The 11734-nt window shown below is 40.4% G+C and overlaps 2 protein-coding genes across 2 annotated transcripts; one reads left to right on the forward strand and one right to left on the reverse strand.

Annotated features, from left to right (window-relative positions):
• Positions 1-862: 862 nt before the first annotated feature.
• On the reverse strand, positions 863-6720 carry LOC111435184. Its single transcript, XM_023072556.1, has 9 exons — positions 6465-6720; positions 5154-5179; positions 4991-5075; positions 4663-4872; positions 3587-3712; positions 3456-3510; positions 3302-3375; positions 1245-1333; positions 863-1157 (listed from the first exon to the last, which is right to left on the reverse strand). The coding sequence occupies exons 1-9, from the start codon at positions 6579-6581 to the stop codon at positions 1088-1090; spliced, it is 852 nt and encodes a 283-aa protein (XP_022928324.1). The 5' UTR covers positions 6582-6720; the 3' UTR covers positions 863-1087.
• A 939-nt stretch (positions 6721-7659) lies between these two features.
• On the forward strand, positions 7660-8453 carry LOC111435191. Its single transcript, XM_023072564.1, has one exon. The coding sequence runs from the start codon at positions 7819-7821 to the stop codon at positions 8209-8211; it is 393 nt and encodes a 130-aa protein (XP_022928332.1). The 5' UTR covers positions 7660-7818; the 3' UTR covers positions 8212-8453.
• The last annotated feature ends 3281 nt before the right edge of the window (positions 8454-11734 follow it).

Consider the following 11734-nt stretch of genomic DNA (forward strand, 5'->3'; position numbering starts at 1 on the left):
ATTATATTAAATTTTAATAATGATCGGTATAAATTGACGTGTACCTATTATATTAAATTTTAATAATGATCGGTTAAGATCATAGTTTATCGTGTCTATCAATACTTTTTAGGTTAAATAACGAAGCATATTAGGATTTATCGAGTTGAGTTTCTTTCCGCATTGCAACTTTATTCAGTTGGACAACCGTTACGTCCAGCGAGAATGACTTGGAGAACTTTTGCCAAAAAATAAAGAAACATCTATTACAGTAAGTCACTTCTCAAACCAAAATACAAAATAACATTTCCCAAAATCTATGAAAAGTGAGACATTTATAAGTTTAGTTTACGAACTTTTAGGTAATGTCAGTGATGAATATGTCATAGATCTGTTGGACATAAAATAAAAAATTTAAGGACTAACAGTTATATATTAGACCTTATTATTCAAAGGGGAAACGACTCCTTAGACTTTATTATTCAAAGGGGAAACGACTCATAGACAGTGGCTTGGTTAAGCACCAGAGCCATAGCAAAAACGAATTTTTATGGGGCAATTATCACTGCTTATAAACTCGAACCTGTGCTTGGTTAAGCACCAGAGCCATAGCAAAAACGAGTTTTCATGGGGCAATTATCACTGTTTATAGACTCGAACCTGTGATCTATCCATGATCAAGATGAAGTTTGGGTGAAACTAAGTGGAGGTCTGAACCGACTGATGTTGAAGAATCAGCAGATGAGTTATGGTTAAGAGAGAAGTGTCACTCGAACTCAGAACTAGTTGGTTCTCCTTGAAATGCATTGAGACACTCTTAAGTTAAGAGACCAAGTAAACACCGCCCTCCCGAAAGTTTAAGAGTTAGAATTTACCATCAAAGGAAATGTTATGATACAAAAATCTTATTGCTCCCGAGATGATGGGTTTGTATTTAGAGCTCTATAATTACAAATGATGAGGGAAAACAAACTCCTTAAAACGAACAAGCTTTGCCCTCTCTACCTAAAAAGTGATCGAGAAGATGTTGTCCGGTTTGGCCCGTTACGGCCCGTTACGTAAATAAATATGCATATTGTTAATGAAAGGGCAAGAGTTTCTTTCTATTCTACGAAGGTTTTTTCTTTCTTCCACTTTCCGAGAGGCGCTTCAACACTTGTGGTCTCGTTCGCATTCCTCTGCAAAATGAACACGATTGTCAAGCCAAGGTCGAACCTTTCATCGACTGATACAAATGGAAGGTAGGCCGGTCTAAGGAGAGATACCTCTTATATAAGTAAACGAAGACATAGAAAAACAGCACAATAAGTATGGTCAAAACTGAAATAACGACGTAGGACCAACTCGTCCTAACCTGCACGAAGAATGCATTCGACAAAAAGAAAGTTCATCAGAGGTTTTCAGTAGTACAAGTGCAAGAAAAGAATAAAGTCTACAATGACATGTTCATCCACTCGATATTTGATTCATGTAGAAGCGATATTTGTAACATATGGGTGGACGGGTGACGAGGTCTTTGGAGGAGGTGGTGAATATGGTTGGACGGGTGACGAGGTCATTTCTGGTAGTTGGGGACTCTTTTTGTGGGTTTACATTTTGTATGTTCTTGTAGATTGTAACAACTCAAACCCATCACTCGTCTGCTTTAGCATGTTATATATCGTCGTCAAGTCTCACGGTTTTAAATGTGTCAGGGAGAGGTTTCCACACCCTTATAAGGAATGTTTTATTCTCCTCTCTAACCCATGCAGGATCTTACAATATATATCGTCGTCAAGTCTCACGGTTTTAAACGTCCTTGTTGACACACCTCCTAGTGTCTAACTCTGATACCATTTATAACACCCCAAGCCCACCGCTAGAAGATATTGTCCACTTTGGCTCATTACATATCGTCGTCAGCCTCACGATTTTAAAACGTGTCTGCTAGGGAGAGGTTTCCACACCCTTATAAAGAATGTTATGTTCTCCTCTCCAACTGATCTGAGATCTCACAATCTACCCCCTTTGGGGGCCAGCATCCTCACTGATGTTAGGCTCTAATACCAATTGTAACCGCTCAAGCTCACTACTAATAGATATTATCCGCTCTGGTTCGTTACGTATCGTCGTCAGCCTCACGATTTTAAAACGCGTATGCTAGGAAGAGGTTTCCACACCATTAAAATGAATGTTTCGTTATCCTCTCCAACCGATGTAGGATCTCACAATCCACACCCTTGGGGGCCCACCCAACGTCCTCGCTGACACACCTCCTGGTGTCTAGCTCTGTACCATTTGTTACAGCCCAAGCTCACCGCTAGCAGATATTATCCACTTTGGCCTATTATATATCGCTGTTAGTCTCACGGTTTTAAAACATGTCTGCTAAAGAAAAGTTTCCACACTCTTAAAAGGAATGCTACGTTCTCCTCTCCAACCAATGTGGGATCTCACATAGATTCTTTCTTCTTTTTCGATGAAAGTTGGGTTTTTTTAAAAAAAGAAAACGGGTTAGAATTGTTTTCTTGCTAGCTGTTAGAACAGGAAGAGACCGATGAACCTTAGATGATTATTGGATAAACAAGTGAATTTGATGCAGTAACGAAACACAAACTTCAGATGATTTGACTGAACAATTCTTACGTATGTTAAAAGTTCATTGACAACACAACAAGGCATGTTGATATTTTTCAGAGCCGATCAAGATAAGAGAGACCAATGTGATAACTTGAAGATTACTCAATGTCACGGTCATGCTTGTCCAAAGCGTATTGTCTATGGCCGCATGGCCGCACAACAGATGTCCCGATCTTACTTGTCCAAGACATATTGTCTATGGTTGCATACTCGTTCCAAAACCCCTTTTACATGCTTTCATCCTAAATAGGCCTTTACCATTTCACGTTGGGACAATACGAGGGTGTATGACCATTTACCAAAACCATGTTTACACTCGCCAGGGCTAAAATGCCCCAAAATGTACTATAGGGGATATGACTAGTTGTCATTTCTTCTTACCTATTTAAGCCGTGATATTTCTTAATTTGCTTATAGTCATATAACGTTGTTTTCTTCAATTCTTCAAACCGTTTCAAATGTATTTCCTCGCGCACGTTTTCTAAACCTTTTCTCTCAACATGACTCGAGGTTTGAACATATGTCGACGTTGTCCGTGATGTCCGAATTTCTCACGGCTGACTTGTTCGCTTGGTTAGAACAAGTGCCGCACAATCGCTCTCTCGCTATTACAAGAGTGCGATTGTGACACTCAACAGGCATCATATACCATGAGACATTGATAAAAAGGAGCCATATATATACATACAACGAAACTACATACCTGTCGACCTCTCGAGAACGGTTTTGGCTTTCCGCTACAAGTGTGTGCATCACAGAACTGGCGCAAGAAGAATTCTACCATTTGAATAACACCAAAAGAGTTCCATTAGATAGATGATAGTAATGAAAGTTGTAGGGGAGAGTTCTGAAGCTACCGTGAAGATGGCTCGCTACACCCTGGTTGATGGGAAAACAACTATCAGCAAGAGCCTGCAATGAGTTAACAATTGTGTGGTGAATTGTGAGTATATAAAGAAGAAATCTACAGGAAGTTTTTTGAGGTTACCTCACACATGTGTTTGTTTCTTGCAGTAGCAGCAGGATTGCATTTACTTTTCTTCTGTGATACTGAATCCATCACATGATCACAGTGCAATGCACCACAAAGATCTGCCATGCACTTGTTTCGACTCTGGATTAAACACGAGCAAGATGATTCGAGTGCCATATCAGCTAAAACTGAAGTACACAATGCTTTTTCTAACGTCTAGGGGTTATACTCGTGATGTATAAGTAGAAGAAAGGTGTAACAGCCCAAGCTCAAGCCCACCGCTAGAAGATATTGTCCTCTTTAGGCTTTCTCTTTTGGATTTTCTCTCAAGATTTTAAAACGCGTCTACTATAAAGAGATTTTTACACCCTTATAAGGAATGTTTCGTTTTCTCTCCAACCAATGTAGGATCTCACAATCCACCCCTTGGAGCCTAATGTCCTCGCTGGCACACTGCCCAGTGTCTGACTCTGATACCATTTGTAATAGTCCAAGCCCACCGCCAGTAGATATTGTCCTCTTTGAACTTTTCCTTTCGGGGCTTTCGGGCTTCCCCTCAAGGTTTTAAAACGCATCTACTAGAGAGAGGTTTCCACACCCTTATAAGGAATGCTTCGTTTCCCTCTCCAACCAATATGGAATCTCACAAAAGCATAGTGGAAACTATTATTAAGACACAGATCGGTTACTAAAGACACAAAATACTACAGGTACTTGGGTCAGTTTAAGATCTTTTTGACTGAAGTCCATATGAATACCCTGTCTACTCGAATAGGCACGATCGGATAACTAGAAAGAAGCATAAACATATTATAATGTACCTAAAGTTTCGTGTTATATCTACTTGACTATTGCAATATAATCCACTGTGAACGTCAGCCTGAGCATTATCTCAACTAATTAAGATATATACCTTTGATCAAAGGATTAAATGTTCGGTTCCTCCCACCTCACAACAGGAACTCAAAAAAGTATAGACATATAATCCACTACGAACTAACGAAAGCTCACGATTCTTAGAGACGTTCTAGAATGATCTTATATGACTAACTAAGAATCAATTGGGAATTGAATCATCAACGGAAACTTACCACATTCAGCAAATCATAGTGTCTATTGTCAAAATGCTGATCAAGATACTTCTCTTCATAGAATCTTTTTCTACAATATCCACACTTCCAGTCATTAAAATCTAGATGCGTTTTGTGCTGTTCTTGATCTCTGAACATATCATTATCCGGGTGAAGCCTACACTCCGTTGAAATCTTGTGTTTCTTTTTATCCACAAAGGGCATTAGATACTGCGTCGAGGTAAAAACGTTCTGATTTAGTTCGATAAAGTTTCATATCATACGAATGGTCGTATCGATGCGTCGAGGTAAAAACAATAACTATAAGAATCAAATGTTGAATGAATACCTCCTCAATTATTTTCCACGCCGCCCTACTCCTTTCTCTCGAGCAGTGTACCTCACGAGCATCGTTCCAATCCTGCTTTGGAGCACTGGACATCAACTCCAAAGCTCAAAATTTATTACCATTATATAGGAACATAGGTGACGGTAAAGAAACCAAATATTACCTCTCAGTGGCAGAATCTTTAGAACCCTATGGAAAATGACAGCAAAGAAGAGGGTCATTCATAGAATTGAAGTTCCTCCAGTAATAAATTGCATTTAACCATAACAAGTAAGAAAATGGAAAAAATATTGTCTTCCTCTGGCTTTTCCTTTCGGGCTTCCTCTCAAGGTTTTTAAAACGCGTCTACTAGGGACAGGTTTCCACACGCTTATAAATAATGTTTCATTTCCTCTCCAACTGATGTGGATCTCACAATCCACCCCTTTCGGGGTCCAACGCCCTCACTGGCACTCGTTCCCTTCTTCAATCGATGTGGGACCCCCCAATCCACCCCCATTTAGGGCCTAACGTCTTTGCTGGTGCACCGCCTCGTGTCCACTCCCTTCGGGGTTCAGCCTCCTCGTTGGCATATCGTCCGATGTCTGGCTTTGATACCATTTGTAACAAGTTAAGCCCACCGCTAGCAGATATTGTCCTCTTTGGGCTTTCCCTATCAGGCTTCCCCTCTAGGTTTTTAAAATGCATCTGCTAGGGAGAGGTTTCCACCGTTGTAAAGAATGCTTCGTTCTCCTCTCCAACCGATGTGGGATCTCACAATCCACCCCTTCGGGGCCCAGCGTCCTCGCTGACACTCGTTCCCTTCTCCAATCGATGTGGGACCCCCTAATTCACCCCCTTTAGGGCCCAGCGTCCTTGCTGACACACCGCCTCACCCCCTTCGAGACTCAGCCTCCTCGCTGGCACATCGCTTGGTGTCTGGCTCTGATACCGTTTGTAACAATTGACTGACTCTGATACCATTTGTAACAATCCAAACCCACCACTGGCAAATATTATCCTCTTTGGGCTTTCCCTTTCAAGCTTTTAAAACTTGTCTACATCCTTGTAAAGAATGCTTCGATCTCTTGCCCAACCGAGGTGAGATCTCACATCCTCACTCATAGCACACAAATTCAGTGGAAGTGGACATAAGTAGCGATGAAAAATACAACAAAGTTTCAGAAAACTTCAAATATTTCGACTCCCAGATGAATTTTCAGAAATCACATCAACAAATTTTCATTGGATTTCGATGCAGAAACGCAGAGAACATTCTAAAACAGATCATCCGGTCAAAGAGACCAAGTCGTGAGGAATCTAAATCAAACTCTAGATCATTTCAACAAAGTCACTACTATAGAATCTTCCCATCCATCGTTCATTTGCGAAATCAAACAGTGAAATTACATTTCAAAAGGGATTAATGAAGATCCATCTCGCAAAATTTGAATAATAACAGACGGAAGTTAAATTCATCGGCGAAAATAAGCACCTGATTCAATGATTGAAGAGGAAGAGTGGAAGAAACTCTCTGAGGTCGCAACGAAAAAAGAAGAGAGATGACGAGAAGAGCAACCCATATGGATCGCCTTCCCATCGTCGATGTCATGGAACCCCCACCAGCGGAATTGAAAGCAAGCCTCTGCACAGGAAGCTCGAGAAAAACTCCGAAGAAAAGTGGGGGCCAGTTTTTAATTTTGGAAAGATCTGGGGAAGTTTTGCAATTTTTGCATTCTCTTGGGGAGTAATGCTGTAAATTTTTTCCAACCAAACCATTTTTATTAAATAATGTTTTAAAATATTAATTCGAAAAATATTTATTTATTTTTTTTAAAAATTTAATTAAGATTTATAGCTCCACTTAAATATTTATTTTAAAAAATTACCCCATAATAAAAAAGATATATTTTGAATAATAAAATAAAATATTGTATAAAATGAATTTTTTAAAATTAAACAACTTAGGTATTTTCCACACCCTTATAAATGGTGGTTTGTTTTCCTATTCACTCCCTTCGGGGCCCAGCGTTCGCCCCTAAATCTACCTCCCTTGGGGCTCAATGTTCTTACTGGCACACTGCCTCGTGTCTACCCTCGGGGCCCAGCGTTCGCCCCCAAATCCACCCCCCTTTTGGGGCCCAGTGTTCTTGCTGGCACACCGCCTCGTGTCTAACCTCGGGGCCCAGCGTCCGCCCCCAAATCCACCCCCCTTTGAGCCCCAGTGTTCTTACTGGCACACCGCCTCGTGTCTACCCCCCACATCATCCAATGTCTGGCTCAAAGTGGTGCAGCGGAAGCGTGGTAGGCCCTAATCCACAGGTCACAGGATTGAAATTTGACTCTAATACCATTTGTAACCGCCCAAATATTGTCCTCTTTGGGCTTTCCCTTTTCGAGCTTCCCCTCCCCGCTTTAAAACGCGTCTACTAGAGGAAGGTTTCCACACCCTTATAAACGGTGGTTTGTTCTCCTCCCCAACCAATATAGGATATTACAACTCAATTCATAAAATTTTTATTTATTTGAATCTAAATCGTAAAAAAAAATGTTGGGATAATTCTTTTATTTATTTATATTTTTTTTTGTAGAAGGAATTTATAGAGATTTTTTTATTTTTTATTATTGAGTTTAGCTTGTCTTAATTTTAATTTGACGAGTTTAAGGTTAATTATTTTCCTAAAAAAAAAAAAAAATCCAAATTTTGTTCCTCTGTCTTTCTCATCTGCTTAGGGTTTGTGGCGCTGTTCGTTCTCCCACTCTCTTCCGACTTCTCTTTTTCATCTCCATCAGTAAATCTCTCTAAAAGATAAAGCTTCATTTAGTTTCAAAAGCTTCGCTCTGTTCCAATGGCGTCGATTCTTCAAAAGCTCATTAGAAAATCGCCACCTACAAGAACAATTGCTGCTCTCGCTAGCCAGACCTCACAAAATCTCTCATTGCCCTATATTCTTCACCAGCCTCTTGACATTGATAGGAAACCAGACGGCCATTGTGATTCTAATTTAAACGCTGTTTCAACTTCGAATCCGTCTCAATTTTCGCTGTTCTTCCCTAGTTTTCCATTTGGGCTTTGCTTGCAGCAAATCTCCTCAACTGGCTCGATTCGATTCGAGCCGGATTATGTTGAAGATGACGATTCTCGGAAGCTGTGGGCTGATAGCGTGAAGAAGAAGAGGAAACGCAAGATGAACAAACACAAGTACAAGAAGCTAAGGAAGAGACTTCGTAGACAGACATAGTTTCTTTATTTGGTAAGACTATATATATTCTTTTTAGTCTTGTAGAATGGGTTTAAAAATTTTCCTTCGTCATTGTTCTTAGTGGCCAATTCTTAGAGATTATTGTTTCGAGCTTAAAGGAAGCTTTTCATAGATGTGCTTTTTGTTTTCCCTGAATAAGTTTGGAAGTGTTGTGTTAACTTGAAGTACAAATGATTCATACTTCCTGTGTAGGGGTTTATTGCAGATTTTGTTTTCATTTTGCTCTTGTTTTAATATTGATTGTGGGATCTGAAATGACGCATTCCTGGTGTGGAAACCTCTCTTTAACAGAGGATAATATTTAGGGTTTAGGATAATATTTGCTAGTGGTAGGTTTGGTTGTTACAAATGGTATTAGAGCCACCAATGTGCCAACAAGGACGCTGGGCCTCCAAGGAGGTGGATTGTGAGATCCCACATCGGTTCGAGAGGGGAACGAAGCATTCCTTATAAGGGTGTAGAAACTTCTCCCTAACAGACGCTTTTTAAAACTTTGAGGAGAAGCCTTTGAAAGAAAAACCCAGAGAGGACAATATTTGTTAACGGTGGGCTTGGGCTATAAACACCAAGCGATGTGTTAGCAGGATGTTGAGCCTCCAAGGGGGGTGAATTGTGAGATCCCACATTGGTTGGAGAGGGGAACGAAGCATTCCTTACAAGGGTGTGGAAACCTCTCCCTAACAAACGCTTTTTAAAACCTTGAGGGGAAGACCTTGAAAGAAAAACCCAGAGAGGACAATATTTGTTAACGGTGGGCTTGAGCTGTAAACACCGAGTGATGTGTTAGTGAAGATGTTGAGCCTCCAAGGGGGGTGAATTGTGAGATCCCACATCGGTTGGAGAGGGGAATGAAGCATTCCTTATAAGGGTGTGGAAACCTCTCCCTAGTAGATGTGTTTTAAAATCTTGAGGGGAAGTCCTTAAAGGAAAAGTCCAAAGAGGACAATATCTACTCGCGGTGGGCTTAAGCTATTACATTGATACATCAAAGAGTGCTTTCTCGTTTATTCCCAATGAATATCTTCTAGGTAATACTAAAATTTGCTGGTTATAGAAGGTTAAGATTAGACCTTACTGTTCTGATTAATGAAAGCTTCTTTTGTGCTGGTAATCAAATGGTGGTAATACATTAAGCTATGAGCCTCCTAATGGATTCTTCTTGTGTATGGTAATAAGTTTGCTTGCTCAGAAAATTCATAGAAATATAGAGTTCTTTTAAAGTGGTTTTATGCTCTTTGATCGGCGGTATGGTGAGGGGTCATAGAATATGATATGTCCGTGAGAAATTCTCTTTTGTCAAGGACAACGTCCTTGAGACGTTAGACTTTGCAAATCGTTCGCTGAAAACTGATATATCTTCGGACATTGGACTTCTCTTTTTGGACGACTAGCTTTTGTCTCTTCCTAGTTCCTACCTCGACCTCAGCTGTCAACTCCCTAACCCACAAATAAAAAAGAAAAAAAGGATTGCGTTTTGTAATAGTCCAAGCCCACCGCTAGCTGATACTGTCCCTTCTAGCCTTTTCCCTTAAAGGTTTTAAAACGCGTATGCTAGGGAGAGATTTCCACACCTTTATAAGGAATGCTTCTTTCCCCTCTTCAACCGATGTGGGATCTCACAATCCACCTTCCTTGGAGACTTAGCGTCCTCGTTGGCACACCGCTTGGTAACTGACTCTGACACTATTTGTAATAGTCTAAGTCTACCTCTAGTGGATATTGTCCTTTTTGGGCTTTTCCCTCCAAGTTTTAAAACGCGTCCACTAGAGAGAGGTTTTCACACCCTTATAAGGAATGCTTTGTCCCCTCTCCAACCGATGTGGGATCTCCCAAGTTTCTTAACCTCTCTATGGGATATTGAAAATGATCTCGAGGCATAGCCCATAACGCAAGGAATATAAGCCAATTTATTCTATTTAGTTTGCACGAATTGGTCTGTAATCAAGGTGTGACAGCTTTTTCTCTTTGTTATTTGCTAGGTAAATATGGCTCGTTTATTCTTCTAGCAACCTTCTTTGTCTTGCACTCTGATTAGCATTCATATTAATTCATCATAAATATAACTTGTCTAGAATCATGCTTCTCATAAGAAAAAAACATTGCTTACAGGCTGGAAAACGATGTGATTATGTACGAAGATCGACTCCCATTGTTAGCTAAGATTTATTAGTCAAGGTAGCGTAAGCATAACGGTATCTCAATGTGATGAACTATGCACATGAATTTTGAAAAATTGAGATAGAAGGTCGGAAAAGGCCGTGATAATATAGGAAGATGCACCTCCATTGTTAACTGATACTATGCACACTAATTTTGAATTGAGGCAGAAGCTCAAGAGTGCTCTAGAATTAGATATTTCCAATTTTTTGAACCAATTATTGTTGTTGGGAGCCTACTGATGTATTGATTGACAGGAAATGACAACAATGATCTGATATGCTTTGGTTTTGTATCTGCTGCTGTGACATATATATGCAAGAGTTCTTTTGCAGAATGTATTGTCGTTCTTGTTTGATGTAATTGAAGAGGGCTTGTCCCATTCAATAAGCTGTGAAGTAGACTATATACTTGCCACCTCTTGTACGTTGCCACATGGCAACTTCATCGGTGTTCTCGGTGTCGATCTTAGCATGGTAGAAATAGCATCTTACCTGCTGAAGGACAAAAATGATTCATTTGTTTTCATTATGGATAAGAAAGACTCTTTGATATGCTATTAGGCTAAGAAAGTTGCTTCATCGGATCTAAACCGATATCGCTACTAAACTTGATCATCGATGTGAGATCTCACATCGGTTGGAGAGGGAGAAACAAAGCATTCCTTATAAGGGTGTGGAAATCTCTCCTTAGTAGCCGTGTTTTAAAATCGTGAGGCTGATGGCGATAGGTAACGGGCCAAAGCGAACAATATATTGCTAATGGTGGGCTTGGGTTTTTACAATTGGTATAAGAGCCAGACACCAGGCAGTGAGCTAGCAAGGACGCTGGGCCCCCAAGGGGGTGGATTATGAGATCTCACATTGGTTGGAGAGGGGAACAAAGCATTCCTTATAAGAGTGTGGAAACCTCTCTCTAGCATATGTGTTTTAGAACTGTGAGGTTGACGACAATACGTAATGGGCCAAAGCTGATGATATTTGCTAGCGGTGAGCTTGAGCTGTTACAAATGGTATTAGAGCCAAACACTGGACGATGTTCCAGCGAGCAAGCTGTGCCCCCAAGGGTGTGGATTGTGAGATCCCACATCGGTTGGAGAGGAAAATGAAGTATTTCTTATAAGGGTATGGAAACCTCTCCCTAGCAGACGCATTTTAAAACCGTTTTAAAATAGACAATATTTGTTACCGGTGGGCTTGAGCTGTTACAATCAACGTGCTCAATGTATTCGGTAAACCCCAACCATTCCGTGTCGAGCAAAGAAATCTTCGAGGAAAATCTAGATTCCCTGCCATGGATGGGGGACATGGCTCATCATCCCATCCCAAAAAAAAAAAAAAAAAAA

Source organism: Cucurbita moschata, unplaced genomic scaffold (assembly GCF_002738365.1).
Source record: "Cucurbita moschata cultivar Rifu unplaced genomic scaffold, Cmos_1.0 Cmo_Scf00048, whole genome shotgun sequence".
NCBI lineage: Eukaryota > Viridiplantae > Streptophyta > Magnoliopsida > Cucurbitales > Cucurbitaceae > Cucurbita > Cucurbita moschata.